The sequence below is a fragment of the Phragmites australis genome, chromosome 19, assembly GCF_958298935.1.
Source record: "Phragmites australis chromosome 19, lpPhrAust1.1, whole genome shotgun sequence".
Taxonomy (NCBI): domain Eukaryota; kingdom Viridiplantae; phylum Streptophyta; class Magnoliopsida; order Poales; family Poaceae; genus Phragmites; species Phragmites australis.
The window spans coordinates 276199-297487 of NC_084939.1; the positions used below are offsets into that span (position 1 = coordinate 276199).

Below are 21289 nucleotides of genomic sequence, written 5' to 3' on the forward strand. Positions count from 1 at the left end.
TGTAGGTTCCTCCACAATGCATGTGCAGCATACCAGCTGTGCCGGGGCCTGTGGCACACGGAATGGCACAAGGGTACGTGTGCAGCACGCCCTACCCCCATGGATGCAACTTCCAAGAGATCCGATAGGAATATTTGGATGAGAAGCCTCCATCTTTTCCACCTAACCAGTAGATATTTTCTTGCACCCGGCAATCTGTCTTTCCATAAGGCATGCTTCATTTAGCGATGGAGTACTACATGCCATTGTAACTTGTCATAGAATGTGTACGAGTCGGTGCATATTGCCTTATGCATTGTACCTACAGACAGGCAATGAATGCTTACGATGACCCTTATTTATGTACGAGTCGGTGCATATTGCCTTATGCATTGTACCTACAGACAGGCAATGAATGCTTACGATGACCCTTATTTGTGATGTACTTTACTTTCTTCAATGAAATGGCCGGGTTTTATCATTATACCAATACATTTTTTTCTAAGCCCAATGCTTTCATAGGATTCTCTATCTTCCATGCAGCGTGTTGAGGGAAACACCTCAGCCCACAGACGTTACTAAAGGGTCCCCATCAAGAGCCTCTCCGGAGATCTTGAGGCTCCGGATTCCTAAAAGGAAGTCCGGCTCCCGAGGACCGTGAACCCCTCCAGTGGCTGCCTCTCTAGACAGGGGAAGAAGCTGCACTCCGGAAGGAATATCAGCAAAGGGAGGACACCAAATGCAACTGGTCTGACACGAAGTGACCGGCAGTTAAGGCCGGTGCAAGTGGTGTCCACCCTGATATTCCGGTGCAAGTGGAGGCCGTCCTGACATCCAGGACAGTGCGGCGTCGTGCCGCACTTGATGACCGGCTCAGCACCATACCCTTAGGGTTGCTTACACCATTAAGGTATGGCCCCTCCGGCGTTGCTACATGCCAGAGTGGTGTAAAACCCTCCATCACCTGTAAGGCATATCTATGTCTAGGTGCCGTTGAGGTATGGCCCCTCTGGCATTGCTACATGCCGAGTGGTGTAAAACCCTCCATCACCTGTAAGGCATATCTATGTCTAGGTGCCGTTGAGGTATGGCCCCTCCGGCATTGCTACATGCCGGAGTGGTGTAAAACCCTCTGTCACCTAGAAGGCATATCAATGTCTAGGTGCCATTGAGGTATGAACCTTTCGGCATTCCTACATACCGGAGTGGTGTAGAACCCTCCGTCACCTGGAAGGCATATCTATATCTAGGTGCCATTGAGGTATGGCCCCTCCGGCATTGCTACATAGCAGAGTGGTGTAAAACCCTCCGTCACCTGGAAGGCATATCTATGTCTAGGTGCCATTGAGGTGTGGCCCCTCCGGCATTGCTACATGCCAGAGTGATGTAAAACCCTCTGTCACCTGGAAAGCATATCTATGTCTAGGTGCCGTTGAGGTATGGCCTCTTCCGGCATTGCTACATGCCGGAGTGGTGTAAAACCCTCCGTCACCTGGAAGGCATATCTATGTCTAGGTGCCGTTGAGGTATGGCCCCTCCGGCATTGCTACATGCCGGAGTGGTGTAAAACCCTCCGTCATCTGGAAGGCATATCTATGTCTAGGTGCCGTTGAGGTATGGCCCCTCCGGCATTGCTACATGCCGGAGTGGTGTAAAACCCTCCGTCACCTGGAAGGCATATCTATGTCTAGGTGATGTTGAGGTATGGCCCCTCCGGCATTGCTACATGCTGGAGTGGTGTAACACCCTCCGTCACCTGGAAGATATATCTATGTCTAGGTGCTGTTGAGGTATGACCCCTCCGGCATTGCTACATGCCGGAGTGGTGTAAAACCCTCCGTCACCTGGAAGGCATATCTATGTCTACGTGCTGTTGAGGTATGGCCCCTCCGGCGTTGCTACATGCTAGAGTGATGTAAAACCCTCCGTCACCAAGAAGGCATATCAATGTCTAGGTGCCATTGAGGTGTGGTCCCTCCAGTGTTGCTACATGCCGGAGTGGTGTAAAACCCTCTGTCACCTGTAAGACATATCTATGTCTAGGTGCCGTTAAGGTATGGCACCTCCGGCATTGCTACATGCCGGAGTGGTGTCGTCACCTAGAAGGTATATCAATGTCTAGGTGCTGTTGTGGTATGGTCCCTTCGGCATTGCTACAAACCGGAGTGGTGTAAAACCCTCCGTCACCTGGAAGGCACATCTATGTCTAGGTGCCGTTGAGGTATGGCTGTTGAGCTACGAAAACCCTCTGTCACCTGGAAGGCATGTCTATGCCTAGGTGCCATTGAGGTACAAAAACCCTCCGTCACTTGGAAGGCATATCTATGCCTAGGTGCCATTGAGGTACGAAAACCCTTCGTCACCTGGAAGGCACATCAATGCCGAGGTGCCGTTGAAGTACGAAAGCCCTCCATCACCTGGAAGGCATATCTATGCCTAGATGCCGTAGAGGTCACATCAAAACCACTACCCAACAGCCTAACAACATTCGAGGGCCGAGGGGTCACGGGTCACCTTCCTCAGACCAACTGTCAGCCTCGCCACCAGCACTTAGTGAGCAGCGGCCCCTGAGCGCCCAAGTACCTCGAAGACCAAAAGGAAGTTAGTTCCGGGAGAGAGTGCTCGGGGCTGTGAGCTGTGGCCCCCGAGCACTCAGTTCCCCGAGGACCCGACCAGCCAGATTCCGGGAGAAAGTGCTCGGGGTCGCGAGTAGTGGCCCCCGAGCACTCGGTTCCCCGAGGACCAAGGAAGGGCGTATCCGGGAGAGAGTACTCGGGGCTGTGAACAGTGGCCCCCCGAGCACCCGGTTCCCCGAGGACTTCAGAAGTCCTTCGCCGGTGGCCCCCACAGAGGTCCAGCGGTGAGGTGTCAATCAGTGAAAGGCCCGATGCCGCGTGTAAGAGGGCGCGTGGCCTGTCGCCTCCAACTGCTCCCCCCACACTTCCTGACAGCCCCTGGCACGTTCTAGCAGGGGGCGTAGAGACATTTAATGCACGGGTCCCATCCCGTGACATCCAGTGCACCTCGGGATAACATCGCGAGGCCCAAGGCACCCCGCCTGCCGCCCTGCTGTGGCAGGCGTACAAGACCGAACGGGCACACCGGGCTGCTCGGTGGCTGCCCGGTGGGCCCCCTCCATGGCGCCCATTGCGGAACGCTATCATCACGTTCGAGACCATGCGGGGGCGTGTTTCCAACCCCCGTCACTTCGCGCAGCAGCCGATGACGCCTTGCTTTTCCATTTATGGCACCTTCGAACTTGTGCCCACCCTTTCGGGACACGCTACCACTGGCGGGTATTTAAGACGGGCCGGCGGACTCGGGGATGAGAGATCAAAGAGGAGAAAAACAAGCTCGACAGAGGCTGGACAGACAGAGGAACACCCCCGTACAAGCGCAGAAGCTGAGACCACCGAAGAACAAGGAGCCCGAGGCTCTAGGATAGACAAACATTATTGTAACCAGCACATTTCTGAGAGATATCCTCAGAACATTTATAGCATACACACAGGAGTAGGGTATTACACTCAGTGCGGCCCCAACCTGTCTAAAAAACCTCCTGCGCATTTACTACTTCTGCATTCGATCCTTCCACTACACCTGCCATCGCATTTACGTCCATTTATTTCACCCGCAAAACAAATTCAGAATCATCCCCCCTGTCGAATCTCAAAAGGGGGTCCCTCCAGATCCCTGCAATAAGAGCTCACCCTCTGACAGCTGGCGCGCCAGGTATGGGGGTTGCATCCCTGAATTTGATTTGTTTCCTGCAAAAAAAATGGCAGGTGGCCATCGCCTCCGAAGCACTGGCTCCAGCTCTAGTGAGGAAATGGAGCCCCTCGCACAGGAGGCCTCAGCCACTGCCGCTCCTCAGCAGCAGCCACGGTTCACCCACACGGCGCTCCCCTCTCATGGGGACCATAGCGCTGGGCCTAGCAGGGCCGCCGCCGCCATTGCGGGCGCGCCGCCTAACCCTTAGCAGGCGGCGGAAACTTCTGCCACGAGGTCCGCCTTTGGATAGCGCCGGGCGCCACTGCGGTGCAGGCTCGCTTACGGCGATGCCAGTCCGGGGAACGCACTCCTTGCGGCGCAAGCGCTCCTCAGGCACCCGCCGGTCCAAGTGGCGGGGGAAACCCCAGAAGGCCGCTGGCTCCAGGAGGTGGCCGCTCTGGTAGCCACGGCTCACCGTCAGGTGTTGGCCGAGAGCTCCCGCGCCACCTCCCACCGCGGCGCAACCAAGCCCAGTCCATCCTCGGGTGGCGGTCGAACCGGCCGGGGGGCCTCCAGGCGGAGTGCCGCCCCCCTGGCCACAACCGGTGCCCAGGACCTCTGCTTGCATCTCAACGAGCGGAGGGCCGTGGAAGATGCGCGTGTCACCCTCGAGCGCCAGCGGGAGTCCCGGCGTGAGGCCGAAGCCGAGGACCAGGCCTCCTCCATGCCGGCCCATGACCGCCGGGGTTCCCCGGCTCGCGCGGTGTTCACTGCCCAAGGGTGCTGCCCGCGCAGCAGGGTACGGCACCAGCTGCTGCGCCTTCACCACAGAGCTCCACTGGGTCAACTGGCCCACCAAGTTCCGGCCAGAACTGCCGCAGAAGTACGACGGGTCCATCGACCCTGTCGAGTTCCTCCAAATCTACACCACTGCTATCCAAGCGGCCGGTGGAAGTGAAAAGGTGATGGCCAACTATTTCCATGTAGCCTTGAGGGGCTCTGCCCACTCTTGGCTTATGAACTTACCCCCAGGATTCATCGGCTCCTGGGATGACCTCTGCCCCCAGTTTGTGGCTAATTTTCAGGGTACGTTCACGCGCCCCGGCCTGGAGTGCGACCTCCACGCCGTGAAACAGCAGGAGGGGGAGACGTTGCGGTGCTTTATCTAGCGCTTCAGCCAGGTCCGCAACACCATCCCACGGATAACCCCCCACGCCATAATTGTCGCGTTCCGGTAGGGTGTCCGCGACGAGCGGATGCTCATGAAGCTGGGCACGCACGAGGTCGAAACCACCGCGGAACTCTTCACGTTGGCTGAAAAGTGCGCCAAGGCGGCGGAAGCTCGGGCATGGCATGTTCCGCGCCCTGAGCAGCCTGCCACCGATCAACCAGGTCCTTCCCACTCTGACAGGTGGGAAAAGAAAAAGAGAAGAAGGCGCGAGGCCGTCGCTGTTGTGCCGGCTCAGGGCCCTGGCTATAGGTCGGCCGAGGAGCATGACCGCCGGCCGGCATGCTGGGCGGCCACCGACAGAAGGCCTACGCCCGCAAGGGCTCCAGCCCCTCCGAGGGCTCCAGCTCCCGCGAGGGCTCCTGCTCCCGCAAGGGCCCCCGCTCCAGTGAGGGCTCCCGCTCCCGCGGGGCCCGAGCCAGGAAAATGGTGCGAGATCCACCAAACCCGCTGGCATGACCTCACGGAGTGCCGCACGGTCAAAGGTCTCATCGAGAAGCGCCAGAGGGACCGCGAAGAGCCCCGTAGGGGCGGCGACGACAGAGCCGCCCCCGAAAATCAAGAGCTCGGGTTCCAGGAGCCTGAGCACACCGTCGCCTTCATCGACGGGGGCGCGTACACGCCCTCATCCCGCCGCTGTGTCAAAACCATGCGGCGAGAGGTGTGTTCGGCGACCCCGAGCACGGAGGCCGCAAGGCCCCTGAAGTGGTCGGACTCCCCGATCACGTTCAGCCTGGCCGACCACCCCGCTAGTACTGCAGGCGTGGGGTGACTACCCCTCGTAGTGTCCCCCACCATCTGCAACGTGAAGGTCAGCAGAGTGCTGATCGACGGGGGAGCAGGCCTAAACCTCCTTTCCTGGGAGGCCTTCGAGAAACTGCAGGTGCCTCCCAGGCACCTAAAGCCGTCGCTCCCCTTCTATGGGGTGACCCCCGGGCACTCCCTCCCCCTCGGACAGGTCGAGCTGCCCGTGACATTCGGGAGCCGGGATAACTTCCAGACGGAGAACGTCATCTTCGATGTCGTGGAACTCCCCCTCCCCTACAACGCCATCCTCAGGCGCCCGACGCTCGCTCGGTTCATGGTGGTCACGCACTATGCGTACCTCACGGTCAAGATGCCTTGCCCGGCGGCCCCATCTCTATGGCCGCCGAAACCGGCAGCGCCGCCTCCTGCGCCGAGCAACTATACTCAGCCTTGGTCTCAGCTCGGGCCGAGCTTGAAGGACACCCAGGGGGCCCGGGACCCTCTTCATCCAAACCCCGACTCGCTGCCGACGCCTCCGTTCCTACGAAGGAGGTCGTGGTGGGCGAAGACGCCTCCCAGGTCGTCCGGATCAGCGGTGACCTGGGTGGCAAATAGGAAACGCTCTCGTCACCTTCCTTCGGGCTAACGTCGACGTGTTTGCATGGCAGCCATCCGATATGCCCGGGATCCGTAGGGAGGTGATCGAGCACCACCTGGCTGTGCGCCCGGATGCACGGCCGGTGAGACAGAAAGTCCGGCGGCAGGCGCTCGAGCGCAAGGAGTTCATCCGGGAGCAAGTAAGTAAGCTCCTGGACGCCGGCTTCATCCGAGAAGTCCTCCACCCCGAGTGGCTGGCGAACCCAGTCATCGTCTCGAAGGCCAACGGCAAGCTCCGTATGTGCGTCGACTACACCGACTTAAACAAGGCTTGCCCAAAAGATCCTTTTCCATTACCCCGCATAGATCAGATTGTAGATGCAACTGTGGGGTGCGATCTTTTATGTTTTCTAGATGCAAACTCTGGTTATTACCAAATTCGCATGGCTGTAGAGGATGAAGAAAAAACTTCTTTTACCACTCCGATGGGAACTTATTGCTATGTATCGATACCATTTGGTTTGCGTAACGCTGGGTCATCTTTCCAGGGCACTGTGCGCATTACCCTTGATTCGCAGGTTGGCCGCAACGTTGAGGCTTATATCGACAATTTCGTGGTCAAATCCCGAGACCGCGCCACCCTGCTAGAAGATCTGGCCGAGACTTTCAACAGTCTCCGTACTACCCGCTTGAAGCTTAACCCCGAGAAGTGTCTTCGGGGTACCCGCGGGCAAGCTCCTCGGTTTCTTGGTCTCTAGCCGAGGAATCGAGGCAAACCCCGAGAAGATCTGGGCCGTCGAGCAAATGCGACCCCCGGCTCGACTCAAGGAAGTTCAGCGCCTCGCCGACTGCCTGGCGGCGCTCGGGCGTTTCATCTCCAAACCCGGGGAGCGAGGGCTCCCTCTCTTCAAACTCCTCAAGAAGACCGGTCGCTTCAACTGAACGCCGGAGGCCGATCTGGCCTTCCGCGACTTGAAGAAATATCTCACCTCACCGCCCGTACTAGTGGCCCCTTCCGGGGTGAACCACTACTGCTCTACGTCTCGGCCACCCGTCAGGTCATGAGCATGGTACTGGTGGTGGAGCGTGATGAGTGCTCGGAGCAAGGTGCTGGGTCCCAGCTCCCGGCTGCCCCCGAGCAGCCTTCTGTCCTCACGGCTCCTCCCGACCAAGGGGTCGAGCCCGAGCACCTGGTTCCTCCCGACCAGGGGTCGAGCCCGTGCACCTGGCTCCTCCCGACCAGGGAGTTGAGCCCGAGCACTCGGCCAACCCCGACCACTATGCCGAGCTCGGGGGCTGTGACAAGCCCTCAGGTAAGGCCTCAGTCCGGGCCCGCCGCATTCAGTGACCGGTGTACTTCGTTAGTGAAGTCCTCCGAGACGCCAAGACAAGGTATCTCCAAGCCCAGAAGCTGCTCTATGCCATGCTCGTCGCTTCCCGGAAGCTGCGTCACAACTTCCAAGCGCACAAGGTCTCGGTGGTTACCACGTATCCACTGGGGCCGATCCTCCGGAATCGAGAAGGCACTGGGCGCATCATCAAGTGGGCGGTGGAGCTGGCGGAGTTCGATCTTCACTTCGTCAGCCGCCAGGCGCTCTCTGACTTCGTGGCAGAGTGGACGCCCGTCCCCGAGATCGACCGTGAAGAAATTTCCGCATATCCCGGGCACGACGTGCCCGGGTACTGGATTATGCACTTTGACGGTTCCCTCACGCTGAAAGGCGCGGGGGCTGGAGTGGTTCTCACCTCCCCAACGGGTGAAGAACTCCGGTACGTCGTACAGCTGCATTTCCGAGCAACCAACCACATGGCGGAGTATGAAGGCCTCATCGCTGGCCTCCAAGCCGCGGTGGGCCTCGGGATTCATCACCTGCTGGTCAAGGGAGACTCCCAATTGGTGGTCAACCAAGTGTCCAAGGAATACCAGTGCGCGGATCCTCAAATGGTGGCGTACGTGGCGAAAGTCAGGAGGCTGGAGAGGCACTTCGACGGCTTGGAGCTGCGGTACATATCTCACTGCAACAACGATCTGGCCGATAACCTCTCTCGCTTGACCTCTTCCCGTGCGCGCGCCCCTGCCGGAGTCTTTGAAGAAAGGCTCACATGGCCTTCCGTCCTACCTGCCGACCAGGGCGAAGGGGAACTCTCGAGCCTAGTTGAGGGAACCCAGGCGGTGCCCTCAGTGGGGAGCCCCGTCAGGGTGTCGCCGTCCAGCGAGTGCGTTGCGCTTACCGGTGGTTCTCAAGATGCCTTGTGGATCGACGAGATCCGAGGGTACTTGAAAGAAAAGTTCCTTCCCGGGGATGATGCCTCTGTCGAAAGGATTGCTCGGCAGTCAAAACGCTATGCCATAGTAGATGGGGATCTCTATCGGCGCGGCACGGACGGTGTCCTCCTGAAATGCATCACCCGGGCAGAAGGCGTTGAGCTTCTCACTGAGATCCATGAGGGCGAGTGCGGTGGCTATGCATCGTTCTGCATGCTGGCCGGGAAGGCCTTCCGGCAAGGTTTCTACTGGCCTACAGCTCTCCAGGATGCTTCCGAGTTGGTTCGGCGCTGCAGGGCGTGCCAATTCCACGCAAAGCAGATTCACCAACCAGCTCAGGCTCTTCATACCATCCCCCTGTCATGGCCCTTCGCGGTCTGGGGGTTGGACATTCTGGGTCCATTCCCCCGAGCAATCAGGGGCTACGAGTACCTCTACGTCGCCATTGACAAGTTTACCAAGTGGCCGAAGGCGGTCCCAGTCATCCAGATTACCAAGAACACGGCGCTTCAGTTCATCCGCGGTATCACAAGTCGCTTCGACGTCCCGAATAGAATCATCACCGATAATGGCACTCAGTTCACAAGTGCCCTGTTCGGGGACTACTGCGAGGACCTCGGCATCAAGCTCTACTTCGCCTCTGCCGCTCATCCTCGGAGCAATGGGTAGGTCGAGCGTGCCAATGCTGAGATTCTGAAGGGGCTCAAAACCCGGACCTACGACGTGCTCGCAAAGCACGGGAAAGGGTGGATCAATGAGCTACCTGCTGTGTTATGGGCCAATTGGACCACGCCAAGTTGCACCACCGGGGAGACTCCTTTCTTCCTCGTGTACGGTGCTGAGGCGGTCCTCCCCTTCGAGCTCACTCTTGGCTCCCCTCGGGTGCATGCCTACTCTGAAGGCGAACAGGAACAGCGAAGGCGTGACGACGTCAACTACCTGGAGGAGCGCCGGCGACGAGCCACCGTCCGAGCAGCCAGATACCAGCAAAGCCTGCGGCGCTATCATCAACGTCACATCCGGGCCCAGTCACTTGAGGTTGGGGATCTAGTTCTCCGATGAGTCCAATCGCGCGAAGGAAGGAATAAACTGTCCCCCATGTGGGAAGGCCCCTTTACCGTGATCGGTGTCCCGTGACAAGGCTAGTTCAGGCTGGCTGTGGAGGATGGGCAGCCGCTCCCCAACGCGTGGAATATCGAGCATCTGCGCAAGTTCTATCCTTAGGTGACCATGTTTGTGCTCGGGCCAACCAGGCCGGGGTCCCCCCCCCCCCCCGCCCAAGTTGGCCGGGGGCTACCACCAACCATGTAAGTCACCCAATCTTGTACAAAATTATCAATATACATATACTCTCATTGTCCAGTTCTTATTTCAGTTTTACTTTCTCTCTGGAATCCATATGTTTAATCTGTCTGGTGAGATGCTCGATTGTGCGAGAAAAACATGCTCTCTCTTTTTTCCCGTTGATAAAAGAATCCCATCGGTATGCGCACGGGCAGTAGCTGCTAAGCTTAAGTCTGTCGTGGTAGGCTGTGGTGCCCCGGCTGCATGGCAATACCCCGAGCATCACCGAGCCTCTGGGGTTCTCGGGTAATCCTACCGCTTAAGCAAAGAGTGTTCGGGAGCCTAGACCCCAGGGGCGGGCTGTCGGTGCTCGGCCTAGTCAGTCCACCCTGGGTACCACCGAACCATAGGACCTCTGGGTTATGCCTCTGTCTGCATACTTCGCCGGTCCGGGTATTCGAAAGATCTCAGGTCAAAAATGAGAGCAGTCTAATGAGTACCGCACTAACAGAGCGCACCAAACAAAGAATCTTTTCCTATTTTCTTATGCTACAGATCAACAACCAAGAATAAAAGCAGCTCGACCGCAAGGGCCTCAGTGCCCAGGCCACTGCTCAAGCATAAGGGGTCCCCGGGCAGTCCTACCGTTCGGGCATGAGTGGTCGGGACCGCCTGGCCCCGAGCTCCCTCTCATGCTTTCCAGTGCTCGGGTGCTCCGACCGAAGGAACTAGGTTCCCGGGCACCCCGAGCTCGGAGCGCACATCCCTCCTGGATTGGCCGGAAAGCTGATAGCTGTCCAGTGAGTGGCTAAAGTCATACGAATTTACATTCTTACATATTCAGCAATCTTTTGTTCCCGAGCTGTCCTCGGGGCCCTCGCATTCTAATCCGTTCGACGAGATGGTTTCCTCGCGCACAAAACCCTACCCACGTGTTCGCTTTTCCCGGAACGACAGAACGAACAGTAGAAAGGTGTACCGTACGAACGGCGATGTCTGACCGAAGTCCTTCATGGTGGTCGTGGTGTTCGGCCCGCTTTGCAGTACCCCGGGCACTAACGAGCCTCTGGGGTTATCGGGTAGTCCTACAGCTTGAGAAAAGAGTGGTCGAGACTGCCTAGACCCCGGGGGCGGGCTGTCGGTGCTCGGCCTGGTCTGTCCTAGCCCAGACACCACCAAACCGTGGGGACTCTTGGTCGCATTTCCGCCCGCACGTGTCTCCGGTCTGCTTGTTTGAGTGGTCGTAAAGTGGAAAAGTGTTCACTGTTCGTGGCGTGCTCCGTGCTGGATCGACCTATCACGCGAGCAAGGAAGTTCGTGCCTTTGTCTCTTGACTTAGCCGCTGCGGACTCGCGAGGGCTCGGGGGCTGAACGCGCGGATTGGCCTCACCACTCGGACGATGAGTGGTCAGGGCGACTTCGTTCTCGGGGGGGGGGGGGAGGTCGGGCTCGGTCCGGCTATGTACTCCTCGGGACATCAGGCGAAAAGAGAAAAGACTTCATCAAGCATCAAGACAACACTGGAGTTGCGATCCCAAAGAAAAGCTTTCATTATATTCGGAGGGATCACTCCCATATTTACAACAAGTCAAAAGAAAACAAGAATAAAAGCCCAATCTAGGTCGGCGGGCTCTGAAGGCGGCGAGGAGTCTTCGCTGCTGCTGCCACTGCTCGGCACCGGCGGTGGCTCCCGCGTGAAGCACACCGCCACCTCGCCGGCGACGCCCCGGACAGCCTCTCGGGCGGCCCCTTCCTCGGCCTCGGCCACTCCTTGCCGGACTAGCTCCAGCGAGAAGTTGGGGTCCCGGCTCCGGTAGCAGGACAGGACGTGCTCGGCCACCGCTTGGGCCAGAGCGCGCCCTTCCCGGGAGGCCAACTCCTGCACGGCCCGGGGAAGCGCCTTCAGTCACCGGCTAATCTCCTCGAAGCTGAGGGCGATGTGGCTGATGGTCTCTTGGTCCATCCCCTTGTCGCCCACGTTGACTCGCCCGAGTCCGGCCACCCTCACGGACCACTGTGCTTGCCAAAGGATGTCTCGCATCATCAGCTTGACGTTGGCCCGCTCGGCGGTGGCGGTCTCGAGCTCGTCCTTCAAGATCTGCACCCACTCCTCAAGGGTTATCTCCTCGGCCGCGCTGGTCGGGGCGACGCTGGTCGCCGGGGCTTCGGCTTGCCCCCGCTTCACCTGCTCGGCAAGGGCAGCAAGGGCTTGCTCCTGGGTGGTCAGCTCGGCCTCCCACTTGAAGGCCTACTCCTCCCGAGCAGTTAGGGTCACCGACGCCGAGGCGGCCTCTGCTTCGCGGCGAGTTAACTGTTCCTCCCGGGCGTCCAAAGCCGTCGCCGTGATTCCGACGTCGTTCACACGGATCGCGACCTCCTCCTCCTGACGGTGGACCTCGGTGCGACTCTGCTCGAGCTCGTCGTTACGGCAGGCTAAGTCGGCCCGGTTGGCCTCCACAGCCTCCTCGCGCGGCAAGATAGCCTCCTCTTGAGCACGCACCAGCCGCTCCCTGGCGAGCAGCTCCGCGGCCCGCTACCACGATATCTCCCCCAAGCGGGTGGCCTCCTCCTGCGCGGCAACGGCTTCTTCGCGTATCTCCCCCAGCGCCTCCTGCTCCTCGGCCACCACGCGCTTCTCCCTCTCATGGTTCACGCTGGCCGAGGCGATGCGGGCCTCCAAAAGCCGGCCGACCTCCTCCAGACGCCCCCTCTCCTCGACGAGGGCGGTGCGGTCTGCCTCGAGCTGCGCCCGCTCCCCCACCACGGCTGCCTCCAGCCGCTCGATCATCTCCCGGGAGCTTCCTAGCACGTCCGGGAGGGGTTCGGCGGCCTGGCTGGACGACGGCTGGGTGCTGGGTCCCCTACGAGCCCTCTCTGCAGAGGCGCTCGGGGTCCCCGATTGTTGCCACGTTGGCACCACCCTCGCCGAGGCCATTCGCCCCATCCTCGAAGTACTCGGGGCGGGCTCGGCCGGCGCTGGCAACTCGGGCGCGGTCGCTGCCCTCGGCTCTGGGCAGGGCGGCGCCTGCGGCTCCGGCTCGGCCGGCGTGCTCACCTCAGGCGCGCTCCCACTGCACCGACCTTGGTCTCCGGGCTCCGGCGCCCTGGGCCTCGCCTCCACCGTGGAGCCCGTCTCCAGTGGCGGGCCGGCTTGGGCACTCGCTGTAGTTACGCTCCCGCACCGGCCTTGGTCTTCGGGCTCCCGCGCCCTGGACCTCGCCTCCGTCGCGGACCCCGTGCCGGACGACTCGCTGCCCAGGCCTCCCTCCTTCGCACCACCCGCCGACGACCGAGGCCGTGGAGGCAACGACGACGACGAGGACGACGGCTGGGGTACGAACATCCGGGGGCGCTTTCCCTTGTCCCCCGGGGCCACCGACGGCACCTCTTCCGCCGACCTGATGGCTGCTGCCTGCGGCAGCCCCCCGGCCGGCCCGCGGCGTCCCTGCCGCTGGTCTGCGTCTAGCCACCCGCGGCGTCCCTACCGGTGGCCTGCGGCCTGCCACTTGCGGCGTCCCCGCCGCTGGTCCTCCGTGCGCCGCCGGTCTCCTCGTCCACCTCAGGAATATGGATAGTCCCGGGGTTCCGGCACCCCGGCCGGTCGACCAGGCCTTGGGCGTCGAACTCGGGCAGCGTCGCTTGCAGTGCCACCCGCCCCGGGTCCGCACAGAGCGCCAACTGCTCCCGGGGTAGCACCGCCCGGGTAAGGTCTTCCACGCCGGTCACCACCCGGAGCAAGCCCGCTAGCGCCGCCTCATCCAGGTCCCAATCCTCACCAATCTAGGTCCTAGTAATGTCTTGAGGCCCGGTGTATACCCAGCAGGGGCGGGCCCGCTCCCGCAGAGGCGCCAGGCGGCGGCGCAGATAGTCCACCACCACCATCACCGACGTCAACCCCGCCCGGCGCAGGTCATTGATGCGGTTCAGCATTGGCCGCATCCGTTCGTCCTCCGCCGGTGCCGTCTCCCAGATCGACCTCTGGGGCTCCGCCACCATCTCCGGCAGCGTGAGGCGGTCGTGGGGGCTAACGTCGACATAAACCCAATCGCGCTGCCAATCATCCCACTTGCTCCGCAGCACCTGGGGGATGTACACCTCCGTCAAGCTGTCCCGCAGCCGGAAGTTGCAGCAGCCGGCGACGTCCGCGGTGGAGTAGCCTCGCTTCTTCCCGGCCGGCCACAGGACAAAGAAATGGCGGAACAGCGCCACTGACGGTGGCACTCCGACGAACATCTCGCAGAAATGCGCGAAGATCGCCAAAATGACCACCGAGTTTGGCCTGAGGTGTGCCATCTGAATCCGGAACGTATCGAGGATTTGGAGGAAAAATGTCGAGAACGGCGGCACCAGTCCGGCTGCCATGAAGGAGACGAAGATGACGACACGCTCCGGCCGGTCCGTGATGGGCAGGTAGTTCGCCGGCCTCACCACCGAGGCCTCCCGCTGGCCTATGGGCACCATCATCTTCCGCACCTTGTCCACCCCCTCCTCGTTAACGATCCGTGACTCCAGCAATATGCTGTCAGGCCCTTTGTCGCGGTGGCTGCTTCCTGCCCTCGGCATTATTTCGGGATGGGGAGTGTGCTGGAACGGTGGGGGAGGAAGGGTTTGCTACGGGCCGGAGAGAAGGCGAAAGCTCTGGGTGCGAGAAGGAAGAAGAAGGTGAAGACTTGATCGCAAAGATGGCGTAAAGGGGGGACGGTTCGCTCTCCTCTCCTTTTTATATTTTAGGGATTTCAGGCGACGCCTGCCGTGGCACGTTCGGTGAGACAGAATTCCTCGATCGACGTGAGCGCCAGGTGAATCTCCCTCGGCCTGCGCAGTTGTCAGCGGTTGCCAGGCGCACTACCCTCGATCTGCGCGGTTGCCACGCGCACCGCCCGCCTCGTTATCACGATCCTCAGAAGTTGGGCGGACACGCGCCCGTTCGGCTTCCCGCTGGGCCGTACGGAAGGCCCAGGCTAGAGAGAACCGACGCTTGTGAATCAGCCACGTGGTATCGGAGCTGGGTTCGGCCTCGATGAAGACGAGGGTCCCATCCGCAGTCTCTGGGCCATCGCCTGCCAATGGGCCCGGGGGCTGCTGTCAGTGATACAGGAACCAGGGGTCCCCAAGTCCCGAGGCCAGATCAGCAGAGTGCCACGTGGCGCACTCCCTCAGGGATTTTTCTCCCTGAGGTGCGAGAAGATTAAGTCCCGGGAGAGGGTGCTCGGGGCCATGTACAGTGGTCCCCGAGTGCCCGAGTTCCTCGATGACCCGAGAAAACCAAGTGCCGCGAGCAGTAGCCCCCAAGCACCCAAGTCCCCCGACGACCAAAAGAGCCGAGTACCGGGAAGGGGGTGCTCGGGGCCGCGAGCAACGGCCCCCGAGTGCCCGAGTACCCCGAAGACCAAAAGGAAGTTAGTTCCGGGAGAGAGTGCTTGGGGCCGTGAGCTGTGGCCCCCGAGCACTCGGTTCCCCGAGGACCCAACCAGCCAGATTCCGGGAGAAAGTGCTCGAGGTCGCGAGCAGTGGCCCTCGAGCACTCGGTTCCCCGAGGACCAAGGAAGGGCATATCCGGGAGAGAGTACTCGGGGCTGTGAACAGTGGCCCCCGAGCACCCGGTTCCCCAAGGACCTCAGAAGTCCTTCGCCGGTGGCCCCCACAGAGGTCCAACGGTGAGGTGTCAATCAGTGAAAGGCCCGATGCCGCGTGTAAGAGGGCGTGTGGCCTGTCGCCTCCAACTACTCCCCCCACGCTTCCTGACAGCCCCTGCCACGTTCTGGCAGGGGGGCGTGGAGACATTTAATGCACGGGTCCCATCCCGCGACATCCGGCGCGCCTCGGGATAACATCCCGAGGCCCAAGATGCCCCGTCTGCCGCCCTGCTGTGGAAGGCGTACAAGACCGAACGGGCACGCCGGGCTGCTCGGTGGCTGCCCGGTGGGCCGCCTCCACGGCGCCCATTGCGGAACGCCATCATGACGTCCGAGACCATGCGGGGGCGCGTTTCCAACCCCCGTCACTTCGCGCAGCAGTCGATGACGCCCTGCTTTTCCATTTATGGTGCCTTGGAACTTGTGCCCACCCTTTCGGGACACGCTACCGCCGGCGGGTATTTAAGACGGGCCGGCGGACTCTGGGATGAGAGATCGAAGAGGAGAAAAACAAGCTCGACAGAGGCTGGACAGACAGAGGAACACCCCCGTACAAGCTCAGAAGCTGAGACCACCGAAGAACAAGGAGCCCGAGGCTCTAGGATAGACAAACATTCTTGTAACCAGCACATTTCTAAGAGATGTCCTCATAACATTTATAGCATACACACAGGAGTAGGGTATTATGCTCAGTGCGACCCCAACCTGTCTAAAAAACCTCCTGCGTATTTACTACTTCTGCATTCGATCCTTCCACTCCACCTGCCATCGCATTTACGTCCATTTATTTCACCCGCAAAACAAATTCAGAATCATCCCCCGGCCGAATCTCAAAAAGGGGTCCCTCCGGATCCCTGCGATAGGAGCTCACCCTCCGACAGAGGGGGTTATAGATTCCTTCCCTCAGCACCCCCATCAGTCACGCAGTGTTCTCCGGGTTACGCTATCACCATCAAGCTTCGTCGTCGTTACTCACAGTCACCACGAAGAGGCTCCTCAATCGCAAGAAGCTATGTTAGGATATCATGACTATGATGCGTGGCTGGAGCTAGTTCCTTCTACATCCGCTCACCCATCTATACCTCGAGGCCAGCGGATGATGGGGTACTGTTGGGGGAAATACCCCAGCCCACAGACGTTACTAAAGGGTCGCTATCAAGAGCCTCTCCGGAGTTCTTGAGGCTCTGAATTCCCAAAAGGAAGTCCGGCTCCCGGGGACCGTGAACCCCTCCAGCCACTACCTCTCCGGACAAGGGAAGAAGCTGCCCTTCGGAAGGAATATCAGCAAAGGGAGGACAACAACTACAACTGGTCTGACACGAAGTGACCAGCAGTTAAGGCCGGTGCAAGTGGTGTCCACCCTAATATTCCGGTGCAAGTGGAGACCATCCTGACATCCAGGACAGTGCGGCGCCATGCCGCACTTGATGACCGGCTCAGCACCATACCCTTGGGGTTGCTTACACCACTATGTTTACCATAGTAGATAATATTTTTTGATTAGGGGTAAAAATACTCTACCTAGACCCACACTGTGTGATTCGACCGGTCCTAGGTCCCTGTGGTATAGTGATAGCTTATATCTCTATCCCCGTAAGGGCATACTTGTATGTTTACATCTTGAATGATATTATAAATACAGACCCTTGGCCATCAGACCAAGGGGGGCAATCTTTTGACGATAAACACATTTGGTTGTCCTTCCTCTCCACTCCTTCTCCAAGCTTGAGTCTCCTCTCTAGAAGAGGATCTCGCCACACTTGTTCATGGAAGACTTATTCTTTCGCCAACACAGAGGCAACAATAACTCATTGCTGAACTTTTGCAGAATGAAATGACCACACCAAGCAATAACTTTCATAGAGAATCTCTCTCAAGCATCAATGCCATAACTTTTCCTGCTTTCATAGTGAATCCTATGCTCCAGCCCCCATGCAAGCCCATGCACTCAGTCCATGCACCTGCCCCTAGCCACTATAAATAATCCTACTCTTATCCATTGATACACCACTCCTTCCTCAGCTCTCTCAATTGCAATGTCTTCCTCAGCTCCAACAAGCCCACCCAAGAAACATTAGGGGATTTTCATCCCCTAGGGGGTCGAACCGCCGATGTGCTTCTGTGGCGACCCTTGTAAGCTTCGCGAGTCCCATGACATCTCTTACACATATGGCCTACGCTTCTTCATGTGTGCCAACTAACAGTACAACAAGCCTCGACATGTACCATACGAGTACCCACCGGTATAGCTACATAGATCACTTATGTGGCACTTTCCATATGATTTCATGCACTGTCTTACTAATCTCCCATCTTCTTTCATTTGTCAAGTCTCCTCCACCTATCTGTGACTTCATGGAATGGCTCAGCATGGAGCAAAATGAGCACCAGAAGCGGTGGGTCGACATGAGCTTGCGGTTGTAGGATCAAAGACGCCGACTAGAGGGGGGTGAATAGGCGGTTCTAAAATTTCTAGCAAGATATAACCGATAAAGATGCAGAATTAAAAACAATCGGTTACAACACATATGAAACCCTCAAAATCTATGTCTCAATGAAAGTGATCAATTCTATGTCTATGTCATGGTTTGCAACCTAGGGTGACATGTAAGCAATTATAATTCTATGAATGTAAATTGCTCAAAGTAAATAAGCTTAAGTAGGCAAACCACAAAGGAGACACCGAATTTTTTATCGTGGTCTCAGAGACTTACCGGTCTCCCCTAATCCACGTTGAGGTGGGTTCAAGCCTTTAACTGCTCCTCTATCAAGTATGTAATTCTCACCACGAGAAGAGGCTCACCACGAGCAACTTGATCTTGAGCCGGATTAATCCAATGAACCACTCACTACCTCAACTCCACTAGAGTTGCACTTTACCGCTCCAGCAAGGCGTGCACAAAGCCTCTCACAATCACACTGGGCCTTTTCACAAGCTTCTTTGAGAAGATCACCGGATCACAACGCCACCGCACCGTCTAGGTGTTGGCAAACACCAAAAGTAACAAGCCAAGACGAACTCGACTCTCACCAAGTGCCTAAAGCTCAATCTCTAATGCAAATGCACTTGATTCTTGCCTCACACCCCTCTCTATGTGCAACACATGCACAAATGTTTGGGGAGGACTTTACTTAGCTCAAGTATGCTAAATGAGGGTAGGAGTGATACTCCAAGTCGCTGGAAAAGGGGTATATATAGGCCACACCATCCAAACTAGCCGTTATACCAAAAGATGTCATCTCTGCACATTTGGCGATCAGACCGCTGTTCACCTGGCGGTCGGACCGCCACTGGACCAATGACTCTAAAACTAACCATTACAGCATTTTCACCTTTCCAGCGGTCAGACCGACCCTCTTGGTGGTCAGACCGCCACCTTGGCGGTCGGACCGCCATCCTCTACAAGAAAATAGAGGTTCTCTGCAAGCTCCGACGGTCAAACCGGCCTCTTGGCGGTCGGACCGCCACCCGATCCAGAGAGATGAGAGTTCTCTATTAGTTCCAGGAGTCAGACCGTCACCCTGGCGGCCGGACCGCCACCCGATCCAGAGAGATGAGAGTTCTCTGTTAGTTCCAGGAGTCAGACTGTCACCCTGGCGGTCAGACCGGAATTCTTAGCGGTCGGACCGCCACTCCCAGAACAGCACTACCGACACTCAGAGAAACGGCGATAACTTTTGAACCCAATGTCCGATTTAGGTGATCTTGGACTCTACGGAAAGCTTATTTAGAGGGTTACACATCCCAACTGATTTCTTGATCTCAAACCCATTGGATCAACCCTAAAACAAAGTCTAAAGATCCACCACAATGAAAACTGCATGAACCTTAACCTTTTGCAAAACAAATCTGCGACCTAAAGGTTTCATGTGACCAAGGGTTAAGGCATTCATTATGAAAACTTGCAAAATACCTTTGCAAACTTTGTGACATGCCACACGGAGTAGGAACAAGGGCTTGAGCTATTTGCAAAATCCATTTGCAAACAATAGCATCCTACCAAAGAGGGTATGCACATGCAAGATTGAGCTTATCAACACATAGTAAAAACTCAAGCAATCGTCAAGACCCCTCTTAATAGTACGGCATTTATCCTATCAATCTAATCATTTCTCTTCTCTAATAACCATTGATCGGTAAAAGAAAATGCCCTATATTTTATATATTTGCCTTGAGCTAGCCATCCCTTTGGACTTGACGAACACATCATCCAAGTCCCGATGCTTCTTTTAGGCTTGTCATAAACTCTTCATTTATGCTTGATGACGATGTTCATCCTCGCTTCCCATTTCGATCCTCTCTTGATCTTCCGGAAGCTTGATGAAATACACTTGATTGCTTCCCATGCACCAAGTATGGAAAACTTTTCTTTTCACACCATCTTCATCCGGTTCACCACCAAGGTATGAACCGCAAGCATCAAGCACACAAGTTATTCACTAAGCTTGTCTTGATCTTGCTCTTCAAACTCGGCATATTGAATATTCCAATTCAATATTTGCCTTTATATGGAACCTAACCCCAACTTACTCTCAAGCACATAGCACATGGGTTAGTCCATAAAACTCAATTGACAATTCCATACCTTTAGTTACTTGATCTTCATAAGTAACTTTGGTCTTCATGCTTATTGTCAATATTCTTAAGACTATCCTCAAACTCCGAGGTCTCTTCCTCTCTAGCTTCTTTTTTTATCACATAAGCATCACTTAGAGCTCAATTGACCTTGATGCATATCTTTTGATCTCATGTCATCCCTCAGCGAATCTATGTTTTATCACTTATGCATCTCCTATAGAATAACCTACTAATAATTCTCAATATAATTGTTAGTCCATAGGTATTATCACCACTTACCCGAGCATCATCTAGAGCTCATTCATCTTGATGCATTTCTCTTGATCATATAGCATTCCTCAATGAATCCATGCTCAATTCTCCACGCATCACCTATAGAATAACCTGCTAATAATTTTCAACACAATTGTTAGTCCATAGGTATTGTCATTAATTACCTAAACCACACTTAAGGGCTAGATGCACCTTCAACGGTGGAGGAGGGAAGCGTACGAACGCCAGGAGTAGGAGCAACGGTAGAAGGAACTACGACTAAAACGTCAAGAGGAGCAGCTCATGAGGAAGACAGCGAAGGAACACGTCGCAGCTGAAGCACGCGAATCAGAGAGGGAAAGGAAGCGGGAGAAGGCCCATCACGCTAAGGCGTAGCGCCCCAAAGCCCTGTGAAAGGGCAAATATCCTAGGTGCACTCAGTAGAGAGCATCTATTGTAACCCGATATTTTTTCATTCCCTAAGGCATGTTAGGATTAGCAGCAGCACACTATTAGATTAGTCTTTTGGCGTACCGTACATGCCAACGTTTGTTGTCGTCATCTCTTTATGGTTAGGGTCCTTTCATGCAGCGACAATAAACCCCATATTCTATATAATGTTTGTCAGCGTATGTAATCTCTGTGCCGGGTTCTATGTTAATAGTGCTTCACAACTATAATTATTCAAAAAAATAAATTTTGTATCCTCCCAACATAACTTCACTAAAAAATTACTTATACAATTTTACATCAAAGAACTAAACAAATCTCGACAAATTTACATCGAACTAAAATTTTCAAAACAATAACCACTGTTGACAACTATTTGCATAACTAACATTTCTCGCCGAATGAATATGCACTATTTTTTAAATTGCCGTATACAAAAAAGTTAAATTAAAAAAAATCTATATATGCACATATCGTCTATTCAGTGGGCGAGTACAACATGTCGCCCGTTGACATGAAGGGCGAGAACAAGATCTCGCCTGTTGAACGGACGAGATCTT

The 21289-nt window shown here is 56.6% G+C and overlaps 1 protein-coding gene across 1 annotated transcript; it reads right to left on the reverse strand.

Moving 5' to 3' along the window:
* Window positions 1–12345: 12345 nt before the first annotated feature.
* LOC133900985 (uncharacterized) lies at window positions 12346–13155 on the reverse strand. Its single transcript, XM_062342283.1, has one exon. It carries the CDS (start codon window positions 13153–13155, stop codon window positions 12346–12348), a length of 810 nt encoding a protein of 269 aa, XP_062198267.1.
* Window positions 13156–21289: the final 8134 nt, after the last annotated feature.

Coding starts and splice junctions, on each gene's coding strand:
- LOC133900985 (XM_062342283.1), bottom strand. CDS start 13,155: ATGTTCGTACCCCAGCCGTCGTCCTCGTCGTCGTCGTTGCCTCCACGG.